A 22570-nucleotide genomic window follows, 5' to 3' on the forward strand; every position below is an offset into this window, starting at 1 on the left:
CCTCTACAACTCCATTGCATTGGATCATGCTTTTGAATGTCACGAGGTGATCAGATCAGAAAATTTTCTTTTTTTCACTATGGACAAGAGAGAGAAAAGAATGTTAGGGGCGTGTGCCAAAAATAACTTCATATTATCAAAATTCAATAGTTAAACATGTCAAAACAGATTAAGTAGGTTGACGTCTCTAACCCGGACCCGACCCATTTAATAATCGTGTTAGACGGGTTGACACTATTATCATCCAAACCCAATTAGACTTAATCCAAACCCACTAATTTCGTGTCGTTTTCAAGTCGTGTTCATTAGACGTGTTAAGATGGCCACCCCTAATTAAAAGCTCAACCAAAAATAAAAAAGAATATTTTCCTTCTTACGGAAAGTCCCCACCCATATTATAAATATCGGGCCCATCACATTACGTGCAAGTGAGATAAAAAATGGCACACAAGACCCCCACTCTATGGTTACTCTTAATTCATGTACTAGTAATAGCCATCAAGATTAGAGCAAAAGTCCCGGCCATTATTGTCTTCGGAGACTCCTCCGTTGATTCTGGTAACAACAATCAGATCTCAACCATCCTCAAGAGCAATTTTGCACCTTATGGACGTGATTTCGATGGTCATAAGGCCACGGGACGATTTTCCAATGGCCGGATTCCAACTGATTTCATCTCGGAGGCTTTTGGATGTAAGCCTACGGTGCCAGCATACTTGGATCCAATGTCTAGTATAAAAGATTTTGCCACTGGAGTTTGCTTCGCCTCTGCCGGAACTGGCTATGACAATGCCACCTCCGATGTGTTAGTAAGTGCCCTACTAACCATGAAAACTTATATTGCCACACCAACTTTTATTTATAACACCTCAATCAATAAGATAAAATAGTTATAGGTATTAAGATGAACAAGAAGTGGGGAGATCCATATTAGACAGTTAGAGACAGAAAGAGAGTATCATTGATCATTTTTTTGTGTATTATGTATCATTTTATTAATTGATTTCTTATAAATAAAAGTAATTGGTGTGGCAATATATACAACATCTAATTTTTCCCATTAAATTCGATTTGCAGTCTGTGATACCTCTATGGAAGGAACTGGAGTACTATAAGGATTACCAAAGGAAATTGAAGATCTATCTTGGTGTCGCGAAGGCTAGTGAAACGTTGCGTGAAGCATTGTATTTGATGAGCTTAGGGACAAATGACTTCTTGGAGGACTACTACCTCATCAACGGCGGGCGGTCATCCCAGTTCACCGTGGAAAATTACGAGAATTTTCTTATTGGGATCGCGAGGAATTTCATTACAGAGTTGTATGGTCTGGGAGCTAGGAAGATAGCTTTAGGTGGGCTCCCCCCCATGGGATGTTTGCCATTGGAGAGAACCATAAATATCTTCCATGGGGGTGTTTGTAAGGAGGAGTACAACAAAGTTGCTAGAGATTTTAATGGGAAATTACAAGTCATGGTGGCGAAATTGAACAAAGAGCTCATTGGGATCAAACTAGTGTTTGCAAGCCCATATGATATCCTTCTTGATATTATTCAAAATCCATCAAAATATGGTAAGTCATGGCTCATATCTTCATATTTTCATAAATAAGTTTATGATGGTATAAAGTGCCACATGGTGGCTTGTTGTGGTGACATGTGTCATCATTTTAGCTATGGTGGTGGATCCAAATTTGCACTAACTGGCGCTACAAGATCACTTTTGTACATTTATTTTATTTTTAAATTAAATTGTTAAATAGGAGCAAATTAATGGACCTCTTTTTTAGTTGCACTCATCATGGAAAGTTTAGCTAGTAGATGGGGTTTGATTAGTGCCTGGTTGATGGGAGTAGTTTTAGGGGGTTGTGATAGGTATCATGCCCATCTTATATCAGTGCAAAGTTAGCAAACTTTGTAGTTGGAATGCGCCCATCTTATACAATATTTTTTGTATAAAAAAAAAGTTTAACAAACTTAAATTACTGTAGTTATTTATTATTATTTTAAAAATAATGGTATTTATTTAATGTCATTTTTGTTATTAGAGTTAAGATTTTAAACAATATTATTGGTTCATTTTTTAAAATAACGATAGTAAAATGATGGTACATAATGGAATTTAATATATAAATTTATATTTAATATATTTTTGCTAATTCAAATGTGCACATCCCAACTTTTAAGAGTTCAATTTACATTATTTTGATTTCTTTTTTATTTCCTTACAGAACCTTCAACTTGCAGGTCCTTCATTTTCAATGGAAGTTATTATTTAAGTACAAGTTTCACATGAATTTCAATATATTTATGTTTTTTTTTTGGATGGTTACGGTATATTTATGTTTCAAGTAAATGGAGATCAATTGTAGGGAAGAGATAGATGAATGGGATTTGAAGCCAAATTTGCTCCAGTGTCTAAGAAGAATAGATCAAGAAGGTCTCATTTGAACCTTCCAACTGGCATGAAGTTTAAGAGTTGCCTCAAGAAATCGTTAGAGTCATTTTAAATGCCTCATCTTTACTTAAGTTTGAATACATTAAATCTAATCATTTTGATTTTTTTAATTCTTAATTTATTCTCCAAATCATTCCTACAGTTCTTGCAATGTTTCTATTAGGCTTATGCTTAAAGCATTCTAAAATTCTAATATCTTATCAATGTTTGCTTGCTTAGAAAAATAAAATAAAAGTCAAACTTCGATTTTCATTCCAAAACACATATTGTGTTTTCCAAACATTTTACTTATCTATGATGTTCCATCATCTTCGGGCAATTTTCATTTCTCTCTAATTTTTTTATTAGTTGAACAAAATTCATATATACTTTTCATGGTTGTAACAGGATTCGAGGAGGCAGCAGTAGCATGTTGTGCATCTGGAAGGTTCGAGATGAGTTATTTGTGCAATAGAATTATCCCATTAACATGTATGGACGCTAACAAATACGTATTTTGGGATTCCTTCCATCCCACGGAGAAGACAAATCGTATTATGGCCGATCATGCAGTGAAAACTAGCCTAGCTGAGTTTTTATGATTTTTAGTATGGTGTTTTATGAAAGTGGCCGATTACCAGCCATGTACTTTAATATTTATGAACAATGATATAGATAGATATATTTGGTTGCATAAATTTATGGAGTTTTACCAAAGCAGGCATATATATATTCTACTGTAACATTTGCAATTTTGTTGCCTATCCTTCCTATGAACCTATATTCCACTTATTAGTAATCTTAACAAGTGAAAGGGGTTGTTGAAAGTGGGTTTAAATCTTCACCAACATCCCACCATCATTAAATATCTCTAACAAGGTTAATCCATGTTGAAGAAGAAATCAAACCATATGAACTACGTAAAATGCTCAAGAAAGAAAAAAGTATATACTATTGTTTTTATTAAGATATATAGGGAGCAGTTCGGCAGCCCTAAAGTTTGCCAAACATTTTTTTGTAAATCACTTTTGATGGGTTAGAAGTTTTGGAATAAGCTGATTTTTTGTGAGGATGATCTCTATGGTGAAGAGATCATCATCACCAAAACTCAGCTCATTTTGAAACATCCAATCCTAATTTACAAGTTAGAGAATCGTGGACCATCCAATTTTTATTAATCACTTTTATGGGGTTAAGTTTTGGAATAGACTGATTTTTGGTGAGGATGATCTCCTCATCATAGAGATCATCCTCACAAAAAATCAGCTCATTTCAAAACTTCTAACCCATGTTTTGAAAAATGTTTGACACAATGTTTGGCAAACTTTAGGGCTGCTGAACCGCTCCCATATATATATATATATATATATAGAGAATTAGAGATGAATATCAAGTCGGTACAGGCTGATCTGATAATAAATTCATAAAGAATAATGATTAAATGATATATATAATTAGAGATGAATATCAAGTCGGTACATGCTCATCTGATAATAAATTCATAAAGAATAATGATTAAATAACTCCCCCCACGTGGCATACTCAATCGACCCCCTGATGTGACATGTGCTAGAATTGTAGATTTATACTACAATTGTGTATCTCAAGGAGTATAGATCTACGATTTTAGCACATGTCACATTAGGGGTGTCGATTCATGAGTATGACGGGGAGTCATTTTATCACTACTCATCCATGAATTTATTGATGAATGATCACATTATTTATAATTTTATATGTTGAAATAATTTTGGAGTGAGAGAGAGAGGAGAGAGAGAGAGAGAGTGTGTGTGTGTGTATAGAACTTCTAGGCATAACATGAGTAATGAGAACTCACAAGTTTAAGAGAACCAGGTTGTTGGAAGTTGGTGATATTGCTTTAAATATCACCAACCTCCAACCATCATTAAATATATCTAACAAGGTCAATCCACAGTGAAGGAAAAAAAAATCGGGTCTCTTATTCCTTGAGATTTGTACTAATTAATATTAGAAAAAAAAATTTAATTTTTTTAAATAAATATTATTTTTAATAAAAGTAATCATTTTTTTTCTTCTAATTTTTGAAATTACCATGAAAAATTACCATTCAAATGCAATTTTTCAATATTTTTAAAAAAATCTAAAATAAAATTATTTTTATTATTTTTAATTAAATTAAAATAATAATATAAAAAATACTATCTTTATTTTTTTTCTTTGTTTAGTTTTTGTTTTTATTTTTTATAATTAAAGTAGAAGTTGGAATGTGCAAACGCTATCAAAAGGGTTTATTTCTAATTTAAAACATTAATAAGATGGAATTTGAATTGTTATATTGTCCAAAAAGATATTTTTTTAGTTTTGATAACTCACTACCTTAGTTATAGGGATTATAGAGTCATGGATTTAAATTTTATTGGTTTTTGACAACTAACAAATTAGCAATCCAACCACGCACGACCCTCTAAATTTTATTGAAAAACTCAGATAAAAAAAACTTCAAAAAGGGTATTTGGACGATTATATAACAAAAAAGAAAGATGTTTTTGTAATTTTAATAACCAACCTCCTTAATTATATAACTTACAGAGGGTTTCAAATTTTGTTGGTTTTTGGCAACTATCAAAGCAACAATCCAACACAACATGACCGTCTAAATTTCATTAAAAAACTCAAATTCAAAAAATAATAGTAAATTCATTATTTGTAGAGTAAATTCATTAATATAAGACATTAAACTCAATTGTAACCACGTATGTTGTCTTACATTTATATCTTTAAAGATCTATAATGCATTAATAATTTTAAAGATTCATTCTTTATGGTTCTTATAATTTGTATGAGGAGTGATCATTATTGTATAAATATTCCAACTCGATGACTATTCAATTCTCCGAGTTAATTCAGTTAAGTTATTTATCTGTAATTCATTTGAATATGATTTCTGTCAGGCTGTTAGTGGTTAGTGCACTAGTAGTACCTCATTTATCATGTTGTTACTTGAGTAGCCTGATTATGTTACTACTTGGGTAGCATAAAAACATTACCTTCGTTATCATGTTATTATTTGAGTAGCTTTACTTGGGATGATGATTGATGAATTGGTAGTTGCACCTTCTGTGGTGCATTGCTTCTTGGATAGCTTGATATATTTGAATATGTCTCTCTTTGTGTGTCTAACTAGTAGAAATTTCATGAGAGAATAATAGTGAGTTGTCACCTTAGCGATTGTAGAAGAAGGATATTGAGATAGCTTGGCTCAAGAAAGAGAGAAAGAAGAAGACCGCGATACTCAATGGCCGAGCCTTGTGCATTGAAGTGGGAGAAGAGGACGGTTACCCAAGAGGGCTGAATCTCCTATCGTGGAGATAGGGGGTTCAACTACTACCTTGTGGCCGAACCACCTATCTTGAAAAAGAAGATGGTCGACTACTTCAAAGGGTCCAAGCCTCCTACCCAAGGGATAAAAGGGTTGGCTCCTTCTTCTTTGAACGAGTTTGGTTCAAATCAACTTGGATTGAGTTGGTTTAGGGTTGGATATTTTTACGATCTTAAAATAATTTTCTCCAACTCTAAGATTATTTTGTTAATCCTAAGGAATGTTAAATTTGATTCCTACACAAACCATATAAACAACTTAAAAAGGTCAAGAAAGAAGAAATTATACTATTATTTTTATTAAGATAAATGTACATTAATTTAGAGATGAATATCAAGTCGGCGCATATTGATCTGATAATAAAGTCATAAATCAGTTGATGAAGGATCATAAGCTTAGATTCATAATTTTAACAAAGATATGCCCATGGAATATTTTTTGGAATGAGAGAGAGTAGAACTTCTAAACTTGACTAGTGAGAATTGACAGTCAATGCGTGACTTCCATATTGAGTTAGTGAGAGTTGAAAAAATCTCTTTTTTTTTTTTTTTGGTTAGGCAATTAAGGGGTTAGTGATTAAAGGGGGTGATAGTGGGTTCAACAGGATTTGAACCTAGGTCATGGGATCATCTCTCTGAAGCCTTTATCACCTGAGTCGTGATAATTTGACGCTCTTTTTTTCAGATGCCCCCATCATAGAACCGTAGATCCTTTGCTTCATGATACACAAGAAAAAAAATTATGATCATGTAACTACCAGGTCAAAGAGCGCAAGAAAGGTGTCTGAAAAAAGAGCATCTAATTATCATTATTCTCACCACTTAACTAAGTGGCACCTTCAAGTTGATAATAAACCTACCACAACAAATTCTCTATAAGAAGATGGAGAAGGAAGGTACATGTAAGCAATTTCTAAAGTTTATGATCTTTTCTAAACTTAATTGAATTTGAATCACTATTCTTCCCAACAAAAAATGACCAATTGATTGTTGGAAATATATATTTGAAAGATACATGGAAGATTATATATTTCTTAAGTGACATATAAAACACTTTTGCTCCAATGTATTGTCATATATATATATATATATGGGTCCCGTTCAGCACCCTAAGTTTTACCACACACTTTAACAAACGTGTTTTGTCTTACATGGGTTAGAAGTTTTGGAATGGGCTGATTTTTGGTGAGGATGATCTCTATGGTGAGGAGATCATCCTCACCAAAAATCAGCTCATTCCAAAACTTCTAAACCCATCAAAAATGGTTTACAAAAATGGACGGTCCACGATTTTTCAACGTGTAAACATGGGGCTAAACATTTCGGAATGAGCTGATTTTTGGGGAGGATGATCTTCTAATCATAGAGATCATCCTCACCAAAAATCAGCCCATTCCAAAACTTTTAACCCATGTAGGACAAAAAACGTTTGTTAAAGTGTGTGGTAAAACTTAGGGTGCTGAACATTTCCCTATATATATATTTGAAAGATACATGGAAGATTATATATTTCTTAAGTGACATATAAAACACTTTTGCTCCAATGTATTGTCATCTCTCATTTCTCTTATTTGATTTAGTCCCACATGGTAAAGGAAGAGAGTTGAGAAGTTTAAGAGAGGTTATGGGTGCGTTCATGCAGACATGTTAGCCCGTGAGGAAGCCCAAAGTTTCCATGTTGGATTTGGGTCTAATGCCCCATTTGGATAGCCACTTCCTCTCCAATTTAAGTCTCTTGATATGTCATCTCACGCAGACTCAATCCTGGCAATTTCATCGATTTTATTTATTTATTATATTTCTTTGTAGAGCACTGAATCTTGTTAAATTCGTTGCGACATATCCCTTTGAGGGAGAAGGGGGGCCCGGGGGGGGGGGGGCCCGGGGGGGGGGCCCGGGTGGTGGTATCTTGTAGAGCAAACTCCTGCAGATTGTGATACCGTAACTGGGACGAATCTTCACTTTAGGACGGTGCATTCCTTCACGACTCAACCATTTATATAAGTCACTTTTTCTTAGTGACCAGCATTGATTTCCAACACTAATATCACCAATACATAGTTGTTCCTAAAAGCAAAATAAATATTTGTGGTATGATACTAAAAATGGACATAAAAGGAAGGTAGACATCTGCAGTCTTAGCAACATCTTGGTTGCTGTTACTAACAATGATTCTCATCACATGAATCTCGAGGACTATCTAATAGTCTAGAATTTGAGATGATATTACTATAGCTTCCTCTTAATTAAGGGTACTTAATGATTTTCCATATATGAAATATCATGAAAGACCCCACCATGTAATTAGTGGCTATCACAATATCAAATGTACCATCCCACCCTATTCAACTACCCCAACCCCACTATATTCACCACCCATTCACATAATCTTAACTAGGGTCGAGCTGAGCGTTGGATTCATTTATGAACCAAAAGCACCTAAGTTTCATACTTAGAAATCAGGACATCTTTATAAGGTGGTGCAAACAAAGGTATCTTCACTCAAACATTCAAAGAAATATCAGTTTAATTAAGCAAAATTTGAAGAATGGATGTAGGGAAGAAGATGGGTTGGTCTATGAGGGTGATGATGAGTCTTGTGATGCTGGGCTTGATCATCATGAGCTCAGTGAACGGACTATCGTGTGGTGATGCAGTGTCAGCTTTGATCCCTTGTGGGTCATACTTGATGGGTACTAGTGGACCCATGCCTAGCACACAGTGTTGCACCGGGGCACAAGAACTTAACAAGATGGCCTCTGATACCGCGGCACGTCAAGCTATTTGTGAGTGCTTGAAGCAGACTGCGCCTTCTTTTGGAGTGAAGCCTGATAGAGCTAAGCAGCTCCCTTCGCTTTGCAAGCTTAATGTCAACATACCCATTAGCCCCAATGTTGATTGCAAGAAGTGAGCCTCTCCCCCTCTATCACACACACACACACACATACACACACATTTTTTGGTAAGAAATATTTATTTTGACTATAATCTTTTTTTTTTCTTGGGATATGCAGTATTAAATGAGCGGTGGGATCCTACAAGAACACGAGATTGAAGTGGATAGATAGATGTAATAAATATGGAGTTAGTTATACTAGTGATGATCTGATGCTTATGTAAAAGAAAGGACTTGATATATAATGAAATAAATTTATCTTATTTTATGTTTCTTGACAGCTTAATTAGTGATCAGAAGTCTTTAAAACTTCAAATTAGATGTGTTAATTGGTTCTCCGAAAGAAAGAGTGAAAATTCTTATTGGAAATAATTTTTTTTTTTTTTTTTTCGATTTACAAAAATTATCATAGCAATTTCGGATTGTGATGAGAAGGCATGAATAATGTTTAGATTCATCATTTGTTCAGAAAAATTAACAAAAGATGTAAAGTTGAAACTAATCAATCCCTTGTCCATAGATAACTTATATTTTCACACACTTTCTTTTTAAATTATTATTGAACATCAATTAATGAAATTTTATAAAGAGTTATGATTTTCTAACTCAAAAATTTTCACTCAATCCGCACACAACTGACGTGACAAGGGCACAAAACCATAGATCTTTTTCTTCAGGAAACATAAGGAAAAAGATCTATAGTTCTGTACCCTTGCCAAATCAACCGAGTAAAAATTTTCGAGTCAAAAAATCATTAACGTTTTATAAAAAACTCCAAATATTGGGAGTTGGATTTAATTTTACCCTCCCTATGAGTCCATATTTATACTATGAATTTTTTTACGCATAGCCAAAAATCTTGCTGAGGTTAGAAAATCTTTTTTTATCTCTAATTTTTCAATATAGTTATAAAATTATTATATATAATAAATTCCAATTACTTGTAATCGACTAATGTTACCAATTTAATACCAAATAATAACCACTGACCTTCCTACCAACCTACCAAAAGAAGAAAAAAAAGTAAAATAATTTACTCAACCAAATGCCCCATTGTTCAAGCTCAAACTCACGTTACCACGAAATGGTCCCCTAGTATGGACTTGAAGAAAAAAACACACACTCTCTCTCTCTCTCTTAAACGCAAACACCAAACAGATGGATTTACTTTACGAGTCATGATGGAGTGACCTCAAGGTTGTACCTCACATCGCACTTTCTTGACATGAAAGTGTGTATTACCTACCTACTTTCATGTCAAGAAAGTGCCATGTGAGGTACAACCTTGAGGTCACTTCAGCATTATTCTTTACTTTTACATAAGGTCTAATAAAGAAAGAATGAAAATTTGAAAATATGAAGGAAAAAACAAAACAAAAGACTCGATGAAAATTTACACACAAAAACACATAGCTCTCTTACCCTAGCTTCTTCCTTTATTTCTGAAACAGATTATGAAATCCAATTAATGGTCTTCCCCAACAACCAGAGCACAAGAGACAGCTCGATCCCAAAAATGGTGTGTAACCAAGTCCTGTCCAGCATGAACCCGAACACTGTGATGCCCGCTCGATTATTCTCCAAATATGTCACTGCACATTATTTTTATTAAATAACAAATAACTTTCAAATAAGATACTTTATCAATGTCACATAATTATGTAAATTTCATAAACTTAAAATTCAATACATGCTAATTTAAAACATTAAAAAAATTAAAAAAATTAAAAAAAAAAAAAAGATCAAACTAAGCTGAGTCATTAGAAATCACATGGGTCCGAACATACGGATATCCAATAGTGCTCTCCACCATGTTAGGTTGATTGTGTGGTATCTCAATGGTACAAATATGGGTCTAGGTAAGTACCAATTATTTTTCATCGAAGTGGTGATCTCTTCTTTTCTTTTCTATTTTGTTTAAAATGAACAAAATGCAACTCTGATCTTAATTAGAATATAATTTTTTATCTGATTGTCTGTTTTGTTATTATTACATTTTGGGTATTTCACGAAGATTTATCAAAAGGATCTTGCCACTACTAAAAAACAACGAACTTGATACTTTATTGCGGGCTCATTACTTTATTTGTTTAAAGCATTGAGCTCACTTCTTTGTAAATCAATGAATTCAACATTTTTCAAAAGCAATGATTTCACCACTGAATAGATCTTCAAAAAATATCCAAAATGCATAAATAATAATACCAAGACTCAAAGATCTAATACAGTGTCCTACTCCTATAAAATAAGTTAGGTGTCCATGTGGCATGCTTTAGTTGGTGTTTAAAACACCTTGGGCTCCTGATCAAGACATTTACGCAGCGCAATGTATTTATTTCCTAATCGAATTGTGCCACGTAGACACCATTCATATCTATAGAAACGGGACACTGTATGGGATCTCGACTCTAATAACAAAACCAATGTTTAGATTGAAAGTTACATCTAAATCTTTAAATCACAATCATTATTGAGAGAATGGAGAGTTGGGAAGAGATTTGATTCAGTGCGTCTCACCTAGAGCTTGTCTCTTCTGAAAAGAGATCGTGTGGATATAAGCTGGGATCAAGATATTAGTATTGTCTAGCTCATCATCTCCATCAGCTGGTTCTTCATCGTCTGATTCTCCATGCCCATTGATTGGGAAAATCCTAAAATCTGGATCAATCTGAGTCGTTGGAGCCTCACCATCAGTATCCTCAAAAGAATGGAGTGTCGCACACACATGCCACTTGGCCGCAAGACATGTAACAGATTGCACCTTGTGCGTGATCTTCGTCGCACTACGCAGCAGTAAAAAGAGTCCTGCTACCAGTGTCATGGAACATAGCTGCATAAAATGATCAAACAGATCAGACGCCCCAAGAGTACGTAGGCGGTGGGCCCATCATCAAATCAAACAAATTGAAAAGGAGATATCTAGAGTATTATTTATGTTGTCGTTATTAATGTGTATCAAGATGCAACAAATCATGTTAATTAGGATTGATCATATAGTCAAGGAACTTAGGTTGTATTGTATTAAAATGTATTGACATGATTTGATGCATCTCGATACAACTTAATACAATACAATTTAACTATATATCCAAACTGCATGATCTAATCCTTTTTAACATGATTCGCTGCATCTCGATAAACATTAATAACTACAACATAAATAATACTCTAATATGACTTATTTATTACAGCTAGTTCTCCAGTTGTGAACACGTTGACACCAGCATGGGGACGGGTGGTGATGAGCAACGAAGTTAATTGACTCGCTGTGACAAAGATAAGAGCAAACATGATGAACACACGATATCGATGGCTTATGATCCGAAGCTGTCTCCTGATCCGAAGGTGCTCCTTCAATACTGATCCCACATCGGTTTCATCTTGGAAGACTTGAGCAAAGTCTTGCATCCTTAGTATCTGGAGGTAACAGATCAGCCGGAAGAGAACGCATACCAGGAAAAAGATTGATGTTCGATACAGCCATGAACATAGTTCCAAGATGCAAGCGAAGGCATCGCTTAGATAAATGTTTCCCAAGAAGGGAATTTGAGTGGATCCAGAGGTGTACCACCATATTTTGTAGGCCCCCTCAGCAGCAAAACATGGGAGGACAAAGATGAACAAAATCTTCAAAGATCTCTGCAATATTGAATTTGACAGTAAGACATTTGAGCTGCTTATAAAAAGGGTATGCTTCACATCGATCTACACCATTGAATAAAATCAGGATTGTTTAGATATCTCATCAAATTGATTTAGATCAATTACTTTGAATCCAAAAGGCGGCCAATTTGGGGAAAAAAATGTTCAAATCCAACACCAAAAAATCAGTCTAATATCATGGGATCAATGTGCCATAAGAGTGGCACAAGGAATTTTGCAAAGAAGTATCAATTTTTTATGAGTCGTGATAATATGACTCTTCAGGTGGCATACTCAATCGACTCCCTGACATGGACAAGTTTGGGAACCGTAGATCTGTACGCCTCGAAATACATGGCTCTCTTGGGATACATTTTATGGGGAATTGCAATTGTGTATCTCGAGGCGTACAATCTGCTGTTCTCAAACTTGTCACATCAAGGAGTCAATTGATTATTCCACCTGGTGAGTCATATCATCACGACTCATTTTTATATGGATCTTGAAAAAAACAAAAAAGAGCTTTGTCCATTCATGGTTTAAAGTTTCGTGGTGTCACAAAATATGAAATATATTTTGTGAGATATATATATATATATTTGTTAATGGGGGTATCTGAACTTATGTCCAACTAGTGGGATCAGGTGAGCCAGGGCCTGGACTAAGGGATATGGGTCCCTCCCCTGGGCACATGTAACGCCCGCACATCACATGCATCAGGTAAGTGAGAGTACATCCTCACAAGTGGCCTCGAGGAACCACTACTCATATAGGGTATTGAATACACAACCTACGAACTCTCACCACTTATTGGATTCGAAATTGCTATTGAGCCAACCTCTAGGGGTTATTTTAATTTTAGTCGAAATTAGGTAGATATTTACAAGCATGTTCAGGAAATATTTTGGAATGTCTTAAAATGATTCGATCAATCGTGGAACATTGACTTGACACAAGATTTTATCCCTTAAGTTCATGAAAAGTAAGGAGCATCATATCCTTAATTCTCCTATGAAGCATCACATATTTATTCCACTAATAGTGGGCCCATCTTTATTAGTGGTGTCTATGGGAACCTAAAAGAGGGAGAAGCCTTTTTTTAGGCTCAACCAATGGTTGAGGTTCTCAATTATACACAATTCTCTCTCTCTCTCTCTCTCTCTCTCTCCCCCTCTCCCTGGACCATAGTTTTGGAAATCTAAGAGACCCAAATTTACCCACAACTAATCTCAATTTATGAAAATCTTAAAAAGTAACAATTTTGCAAACAAAAACAGTTTTAGTCCATTGGATGTTTGGAGTCCAAATGTCCAAAAATAAAAAAGTTAAATATAAATAATGACAAAAACAAGAATAATAATAACAAATTTAACCCAAAAAAAAATGAACAATAATAAATCAAAACCCCCAAGCCATTTCTCTAATGAAACTTATATGTATTGGGTTGGTCAAAATTTTGTGAATTAGGACTCCTTAACCATTGAATTAAAACAGTTATAAAAAATAAAATAAAAATTAACAATCGTAGTAGTGTTTGAAACCAAAGAGATCCAAAAATTCAGCAAAATCTATGAAAATATATTAAAAATATCCACAACCCATTTCTCTAATGAAACTTATATGTATTGGGTTGGTCAAATTTTTTTGAATTTGGACTTCTTAACCATTGAATTAAAACGAATAAAAAAAAAAGAAATTTAACAATGGTGGGAGTTTTTTAAACCAAAGAGATCTAAAAATTCAGCAAAATCTATGAAAATATATTAAAAATCTCCACAACCCATATCTCAGATCAAATTTTAACATATTGGGTTGGTCTCAGTTTTTGCTGGATTTGGATTCCAAATCTATAATAATGTAAGAGAGAGAAGAAACATACATGGAGTTGTTGTGTGTATCCCATCCGAACCTTCTCGCTTTCACCACAAAGTTTATCAAGGAAGAGAAACCTTCGAAGCCCATACTTATGAACAAAACGAGAGAGACAGAGAAACGAGAGTGCAGCGACGCTGGACAGAGATAATTGTACAACACCATCGTATGGACGATGATGTTTGGCTTCGCAATCAGGGCAAGAGAAAACAAAATGAGAGATAATTGGAACAGCGATTGCTAGAAGAAAGAACAGAGACCATGAGAGACAAGCCCTCCATGTATTTGATTGGTCTACACACATCCATCTTAGACATGATCTGAAGCTCTGTAATTCATCTGTTGCGTGTGAGGTGCTACGACTTAAAGTCTTCTTTTTTGTCAATAATTCTTCTCTTTCTTCATCTAATTCCATTATAGATCTCCGTCTCTCTCTGTCTCTCTATCTCTCAATATGTTTTTAATTAAATATTTATAGAAAAACAGAGAGTCGGATATAGATTGCTGAGATTTGAATCCTAATATATATAGAGAGAAGAAACACTTGGGTGTGGATCAATGGAAGCTGAAATGATTTTAATAGCCTTGATGATTGATGAGGTGTTTACATTTGAGCTCTACAGAGATTCTATTGGCACAACACAACAACTTTTACTTATAACAGACGCATCATGTTTAATAAATAATAATTTCTAACGCCCCGACACATGGTATGTACTAGGTTCATAGATCATTTTTTTTCTCGGGATATACAACTATACATATTTATGAGGATTTGTATTTGTGTATCCCAAGGAAAAGATCTATGATTCTAACCCATGCCACATGAGGAAGTGTATGTCAGAGGCGGCATCTGACAATCAATGTTAAAGAGCCAATGCCTTTGTCTTATGTGACTTAAAAGTTTCGAATTGAACTAATTTTTTATTAGGATAATCTCTTCTCCTCACAAAAAATCAATCCAATCTAAAATTTCTAACCCCCGTCAAAAGCGATTTAGAATTGTAGAATGTTATAAATCACTTTTGATGAGACTAGAAGTTCTTAATTGGATTGATATTTTATGAGGATAATCTCTATGGTGAGGTTTGAAACTTTTACATCATATAAGATAACTTTTTGATTTTGTAACGATAGTTGTTGAACAACTACCCATATTTAATTATATGAATGATTGCAAGTATATGCTAATTCCAATTCTAGGCCATTCGATCATTGATATGCTTATTGAACTAACGATCAATTTAGTGGGTAAAGTTTTGTTTGATCAAATGGATCAAAATTTGCCACATTTTTGGTAAAAAAGAATAGAAAATGTAACCTAATTTGTCAACTTATTGACTCGTGATTGGCAATTATTATAGGTAATTAGGCTAATTAACAATGGACAAGATCCCAACAGTGCATTTGGCCCATGTGTATGATAGTGACGACCATAGTATTTTACCTATAATAAATTTGTAGTATAATATCAGTTTCCCCTTTAACGTAAGCATGACTAATGTTGATAAAGAGATAGGAATCTTAGGCACTAATGATCAAGTTTAGACATCTTTAAAAAACAAAGACCATACCAATGCGCGACATATGTCCCTGCTTTGGTTTGATTGTAGCTGGAAGTGGGCCCCATTACGCTGCAAAGCCAAACGACACTTGACACGTGTGATGTAAAAAAAAAACACATATTATTTGTCTCTTTGACTGTTTAAAGGTCAAAAGAGCCTTACATAGGGTGGAGTGTCATGTGTGCCGAAAGTGATTGGTGGCATAGATATATATTACATGGCTCCGTGGTTCGCCATATGTAATATAGATAGCTGTTATTGCCACACCAACTTTTATTAATGCCACACTAATTCTTAAGTAAAAATTGTTGTGAAAAATAGTAACTCTCTTTTTATATATATATATACATTATGAAAGCTAGATCATCAATATAAAATTCAAGCATAAAATATGCTTACCAACATTTTCTTTTACTGTAATATATCCTCATTAACAAAAAAGAACACCCGGATCAAATGTTTTACAAAAGGGTAAATTCTTAAATAATTATTGAAATTTTCAAAAGAGTCATGTTGTAGTAACATTGTGGAGGATATTTCTAATGTGAAATAAGAATTATAGATTCTTTTTATTGAAATACAAGCGAGATCTCGATGAAAAGCATATGTGATTCCTACACACTTCCCGTTAGAATTGTCCCCTACAATGTTACTTCAGCATTATCGTTTTTAAAAATATTGAAAGTGTTATATATGTTGACAAAATGATATCAAATTATCAATATTACATGATGATTTTGTCAATATTTTTAAAATACCGAAAAATATTATAATTATTTGAGAATTTAGGATAATACCCTTATGATAATGATTTAAATAGCTTTTTATATTGTTTTTATGTTGATAAAAATCACAAATATAAATATAAATAAATATATTTTTTAAACTTTAGCATAAATTGTCTAATAAAATAGATAGTCTTAATAGTTGATCTACCTTTCATGAATTTTTGTACACTTCAATTCCTTCAAGGAAATTCCTAATTTTTGTCATGTACAAACCAACCTAAATTATTTGTCTGTTTCGGTCTTTGCTCATAAAAGAGGTTATCAAAATAAAAATTAAAAGGCTAAATCGAAGATCAAATGAGTCTCTCATGGGGGCTTGTATACTAGGGGTGCACATTGGATTGGATAAATCCGAGAATCGAACCAATCCGAAGCTTTTGGATTGGATTGGTTCGGATTAAATACACCCACGGTTCGGGTACGGTTTGAAAAAAAAATCCGGTTAATTCGGTTCGGTTCCGGATTAAGAATATAATAAACCGAACCAATCCGAAATCCGAACCGTAATATATATATATAATTATATATAATATATATAATGATTTAAAAAAAAAAAATATTTTCTTAATTTCTCTTTCTCCTTCGCATCGAATTTGGGGAGTTCTGTAAATCGAGAACGAGAACCCTAGCCGCCGTCTTCGCCGGTCGTCTCCCTCGTTCCACCTCGTCGGAAAATATAGAAGACTCTCTCGAAACATCGCAGCTGTCTCCTTCGCTCAACTCGTCGGAAAACACAGAGATCTCACACAGAGATCTCTCTCTTTCGCTCGTAAAACCTCGCCGCCGTTCTCGGTCATCTCCCTCCGTTACCTCACCTCGTCGGAAAACACAGAGGTAACTCTCTCTCTCTCTCTCTCTCTCTCTCTCTCTCTCTCTCTCTTATTGCCGTTATTCTCACTCGTTTCGAAGGTTCTATCCTTCGCTCGGATTCTCTGTGTGAAATTCAAACACAAAAATTTCTGATATATTCGAACAAACACAGTCAAGGAAAAATCTAAAAATAGACAAACAGAAGCAAATGGTATAGTAATGTAAGTTAAAAAATTATGTTCTTAGGAAAGAAAAAAAAGAAAAAAACTCACTTTAATGGCATTCTTGATGACCTTGACGACGTGTGGCACATAAGACTTAACTTCCTCCATGGTTTTGCCTTGGCTGAAAGCGTAATTATAAATTTATAATCGTTGCCTCCAATCTCCCCCACAAAAAACAGAGCCATTTCAAGTTTCTTGGCACACTCTGTAACATTGGTAAATAAGTAATTATGCCCAAAATTGGCCTAATAATAGGTATGATAGAGTGGATATAATAAGGTTTTGTTTTATTTTATTTTGTTGGCCTATTGTTTCCTCTAATATGAAGAGTACATAGTTAGCTAAATCACCTGATTTAGTGCTGTAGATAGTCTTGAGATGAGTCTTGAACCAATCAAGTTGGATAGAAAGGGAACTGTTGGTCACTTGCATTTGAATATTGTGGTTTCCAAAGAAGGAATAATCAATTGCCGTGGCTCCAGCGACTGCAAAGTTCACACCATGATCGAACGATGCTTCATCATCCAAGTAAGGGTTAAGGAAGGGGAGACCAAGGGCATTAGCTGTAAAAAGCATCAAATTTATACATAATAGAAACTTATAATTAGCCTCAAAACAATAGATCTAGTGATGCAAAATATATGAAATAAACAAGAAACAATCAAGAAACACGAGATTTACCCAAGAAATCGATCATAAGTAGTCCATTAGAACATCGACCGGTTGATTTGTTGAAAAAGGTCTCACCATATGGAAGATTAGTAATGAACCAAAGGGCTCCGCCTTCATTTTCACGAATTAGATTACCTACATCGGATATCGAGTCCCCAAACTGATAAATTGATCTGTAAGAGAGACTCTTGTGTTGAGCAAGACATTAATTGTTTGTTTGTTTTTGCTTAAATACAAGAAAACGAAAAGAATAGTGTGGTTTTTACTAATCACCTAACGTCACCTTAAACAGATGACAAGAATGCCTATCCCTACATGCAATTTGAATGAAATTTTAGACTGCTGAGATATGGAAAATAGATTAGTTTGCTGAAATAAAATTTTATCCTGTCCTTCATGGAATGTTGACTTATGTATCCTTCCTATGAGTTACATTCATGTCACAGGTATAAAGGTAAATTCATCAAATTGTTCAAATTATAAAATTTTAAAAAAAATTACGAAAACGAGTATACGTGTGAATTAGGGGACCTCATAACCACTTTATAGTCTACAATTGGAGTGGTTTTAACTTTTTTTCTCTATTCTTAATAATTGATTGCTTCTTAGTTATATTTGTTAACTATTTTTTTTTTATTTTTTCTTTTTCATAAATAGAAATAAATACACAAAAATCATGAGATACTAACATCAAAGTACTAACTCTTTGAATGTAATGCTTTATATAATTGCTTTAATGTTATGTTAGACTAAGGATTTATTATTTTTATTAGATGTCAAGTATTGGAGAAGCGGACGTTCCAACTTCTAGTATTGAACCAATTGTTGCTCAAAATTCGACAATTGGTAGTGGTAGTGGCACTGCAACCTCAAAAGTAGATGTAAGTCCTACTCGAAAGAAACCTCGTAGGCCACAATCTGATGTTTGGGAACATTTTGTCAAAATAAAAATTGATAAAGGAGGAAAGGCAGAAAGGGCTAAATGCAATTATTGTGGTACAGATTATGGGTATTCAAGTGCTAACGGGACTACCACATTAAGAAAACATTTGAGTAAATGTTCCAAGTATCTATACAATAATGACAAAAGACAAAAACTTTTATCATTCCAAAAAGTAGGACAAGAAGGAGATAGTAATCTTACCGCTTGGAAATTTGATCAAGAGTTGTGTAGAGATGTCTTGACTAGGATGATTATTGTTGATGAATTGCCTTTCAAGATTATTGAACGTGAAGGATTTCGATTCTTTTTAAGTGTGTTGCAGCCTAAATTTCAATTAGTATCTCGCACCACGGTGGCAAGAGATTGTTTACAATTGTATGCAGCTGAGAAGAAGAAGTTGAAGAACTTGTTGAATAGTTCTGTGCATAGAGTTTCCCTCACAACAGATTTGTGGACTTCCTTACAAAATATCTCTTATATGTGTCTTACTGCGCATTTTATAGATAAAGATTGGAAATTACATAAAAGGATAATTAACTTTTGTGTAGTTACGAGTCATAAAGGCGAGGAAATTGGTAAAATGATCGAGTTATGTTTGCTTCAATGGGGTATAGAAAATGTGTGCACTATTACGGTTGATAATGCAAGTTCTAACGATGTTGCCGTGGGATACATGAAGAGAAAGCTAAATAAAAGACATGGTTGCATTTTAGATGGCGAGTTCTTGCATATGAGGTGTTGTGCGCATATATTGAATTTGATTGTGAAGGATGGGATGAATGATGTGCATGATTCAATTGTTAAAATTCGTGGTGTTGTAAAATACGTTAGAAGTTCCCCTGCAAGAGCTCAACAATTCAAGAAGTGCGTTGACCAAGAAAGAATCACGTGTAAGAGTTCTTTGGTTCTTGATGTTTCAACTAGGTGGAATTCAACATACCTTATGTTGGAAACTGCAGTAAAGTTTCAAAAAGCATTTGAACGATTGGAAGAACAAGAACCACAGTTTAGTAATGAACTCAAAGATGGGCTTCCCACCGAAGAAGATTGGAATTATGCTCGGGTATTAGCTAAGTTTTTGCAAACTTTTTACGAGGCTTCTAAACGCATGTCAGGCTCATTGTATGTAACTGCTAATACGTATTTTCATGAAGTTTGTGCTATTGAAAGCACTATTTCTGATTGGTCTAGAAGCCTTGATCCTTGCTTGAGTTCCATGTCAATAAAGATGAAGGAAAAATTTGATAAATACTGGGGGAACATTGATAAAGTAAACTTGATGTTGTTGGTTGCAGTGGTGTTAGATCCTTGTTACAAGTTGAGGTATGTCAAATTTTGTTACTCAAATCTTTATACACCCACGAAGGTTGATGGCTTGGTTAAGAAGGTAAGAGAAACAATGAATCAAATTTTTGAACAATATCAACTTCTTGATTCAACTTCAGTTGCTTCTTCATCTGGTTTTACTCAGAATTCAAAAGAGATGGATCTTGATCGACCAATTAGTGAAGTTAGTGTGCAAAGAAAGTATCTCCAATCTGAGTTTCTAAGACAAATGGAAGAAGAAGAAAATGTGGAATGCAAATCGGAAGTGGATAAATATTTGGAAGAAAGAGTGGAAAAGCAAGACTTGAATTTTGAAATTTTGAATTGGTGGAAAATGAATTCTTTCAAATATCCCATACTTTCTAAGGTGGCACGAGATTTATTATCCATTCCTGTTTCCACTGTTGCTTCTGAGAGTGCTTTTAGCACTGGAGGTCGTATACTAGATCAATTTCGAAGCTCCCTAACTCCAAAATTAGTGGAATGCTTAATTTGTGGACAAGATTGGTTACGTGCTTCACCTCTTCCAATTGATGTTGAAGAGAGGCTAGAAGAACTTGAAGAAGTTGAGTCAGGTAACCTTTTATTTTTGTTATTTTGTCATTTTACACATTTATAAAATTATAATTATTCTATTTAATGAAAATTCATTTCATTTTTTTTACAGTCATTATAGATGATGAAATCTTTCCATCTGTTTAGTGATTAGTTGATTTTCAAATGCCTCTTCACTTGCGATTATAGGTAAATTACTTTTCTAAAATTATAGTAATGAAGTAAATTGCTTTTTAAATACATATTTAATAATGAATTAATGATGATGTTTATTTTTCTATTTTTAGGTCTTATGGATTGGAGCATGAAAGAAGACATGGAATGGACTCACTTGATTTTAGTTATAATTTCTATTTTGTATTGACTTGTATTATATAAGACATATGTTCATGGGTATATTTATTTTTGTGAGTAGACATTTGTTTTGTTTGATGAATGATTTTTATTTGAATTTATTTTTGGAATTCAAGTTGGATTGGCATAAACATGAATTGTGGTTAAGTATTTATTCACTTATTCATTTTCTATTGTTTATTTGCTTGATTTCTATATTATTTTCATATTATATTTGTTTTTGTTATGCCTTTTGATTAAAATCATTGATGATTGTGAATTTATTTATTTATTTAATGTTTTTACTTTATGATATTTAATATTAATTAGCATAAATGTATAATTGTGTTCTTTATGTTGTTGTAGATTGATATATTTTCTTGATTAATGATAGATTCGACTTTAAATAAACAACAAGCAACAAGCAACAAGCAACAAGCAACAAGCAACATTTGATTTTAAGCATGCATTTGATCTTCGATCATCCCTTACAAGGTAAGTGTTTAATGATTTTTATTTTCTAATTGTTTTCATGATTTTTATTTTTAATGTGTTAAAAATAATAAGTATTTTGGATTGATTCATGATTTTTATTACTATTAGATTAGTTCATTATTTTTTAATGATTTTTATTATTATTGAAAATATTAAATATGAGAACCGAGAACCGATCCGAACCAATCCGAACCAAGATTGGATTGGATTGGATCGGTTCTATAGGGTAATTGGATTGGTTCGGTTCCAAAGTTGTAGAACCGATCATGTTTGGTTCGGTTCCAATTTTGCCAAAATCCGAACCATGTGCACCCCTATTGTATACAGCCGAGAATGGTAGGTTGACAGGTAAGATTGGTCGAGATGGATAGAGACCCATTTTGCCCCCATTAGGAGTTCTTGCTGCATTGAAATATTGGATCCTAATTAAGAAATCACAAACCAATGCCACATCTTACTTAATCAGGTGGTTGTTGGCGACCTCTTCGGTGGAAGCATTTGATTGGTGGATCACATTCCCACATTTGCTCCTTGACATTTTTCGATCAAATGGTTCACATTTGCACTTTATCTTTATAAGAAATAAGAAAGAAAGAAAAAAAAAAAAAAAAGAAGTGAAAATTGCATTGGTTCCCATTGAGAAAAGAACACAAATA

General features: G+C 33.8%; 3 protein-coding genes across 3 annotated transcripts; 2 read left to right on the top strand and 1 right to left on the bottom strand.

Annotated features, from left to right (window-relative positions):
- Positions 1 to 411: 411 nt before the first annotated feature.
- Positions 412 to 3240, top strand: LOC147387171 (GDSL esterase/lipase At4g26790-like). Its single transcript, XM_086421869.1, has 3 exons — positions 412 to 809; positions 1078 to 1570; positions 2842 to 3240. Exons 1-3 carry the CDS (start codon positions 441 to 443, stop codon positions 3033 to 3035), a joined length of 1056 nt encoding a protein of 351 aa, XP_086277995.1. The 5' UTR covers positions 412 to 440; the 3' UTR covers positions 3036 to 3240.
- Positions 3241 to 8274: 5034 nt separating this feature from the next.
- LOC147387172 (non-specific lipid-transfer protein 1-like) lies at positions 8275 to 8957 on the top strand. The gene is made up of 2 exons (XM_086421269.1): positions 8275 to 8700; positions 8808 to 8957. Exons 1-2 carry the CDS (start codon positions 8342 to 8344, stop codon positions 8815 to 8817), a joined length of 369 nt encoding a protein of 122 aa, XP_086277395.1. The 5' UTR covers positions 8275 to 8341; the 3' UTR covers positions 8818 to 8957.
- Positions 8958 to 10016: 1059 nt separating this feature from the next.
- On the bottom strand, positions 10017 to 14758 carry LOC147387173 (extracellular ligand-gated ion channel protein (DUF3537)). Its single transcript, XM_086421268.1, has 4 exons — positions 14211 to 14758; positions 11879 to 12328; positions 11207 to 11519; positions 10017 to 10281 (listed from the first exon to the last, which is right to left on the bottom strand). The coding sequence occupies exons 1-4, from the start codon at positions 14616 to 14618 to the stop codon at positions 10142 to 10144; spliced, it is 1311 nt and encodes a 436-aa protein (XP_086277394.1). The 5' UTR covers positions 14619 to 14758; the 3' UTR covers positions 10017 to 10141.
- Positions 14759 to 22570: the final 7812 nt, after the last annotated feature.

This window comes from Akebia trifoliata, chromosome 13 (assembly GCF_017979445.1).
Source record: "Akebia trifoliata isolate Shusen 1 chromosome 13, ASM1797944v1, whole genome shotgun sequence".
NCBI lineage: Eukaryota > Viridiplantae > Streptophyta > Magnoliopsida > Ranunculales > Lardizabalaceae > Akebia > Akebia trifoliata.

Bases quoted from the DNA above. Each gene is read 5' to 3' on its own strand.
- LOC147387171 (XM_086421869.1), top strand. From the start codon at position 441: ATGGCACACAAGACCCCCACTCTATGGTTACTCTTAATTCATGTACTA. The intron at 810-1,077 runs GTAAGTGCCCTA...TTCGATTTGCAG, and splicing joins ATGCCACCTCCGATGTGTTA to TCTGTGATACCTCTATGGAA. The intron at 1,571-2,841 runs GTAAGTCATGGC...TGGTTGTAACAG, and splicing joins TCAAAATCCATCAAAATATG to GATTCGAGGAGGCAGCAGTA.
- LOC147387172 (XM_086421269.1), top strand. From the start codon at position 8,342: ATGGATGTAGGGAAGAAGATGGGTTGGTCTATGAGGGTGATGATGAGT.
- LOC147387173 (XM_086421268.1), bottom strand. From the start codon at position 14,618: ATGGAATTAGATGAAGAAAGAGAAGAATTATTGACAAAAAAGAAGACT. The intron at 11,520-11,878 runs GTAATAAATAAG...CATTTTATGCAG, and splicing joins TCACAACTGGAGAACTAGCT to CTATGTTCCATGACACTGGT. The intron at 10,282-11,206 runs GTGAGACGCACT...AATAATGTGCAG, and splicing joins TCAGAAGAGACAAGCTCTAG to TGACATATTTGGAGAATAAT.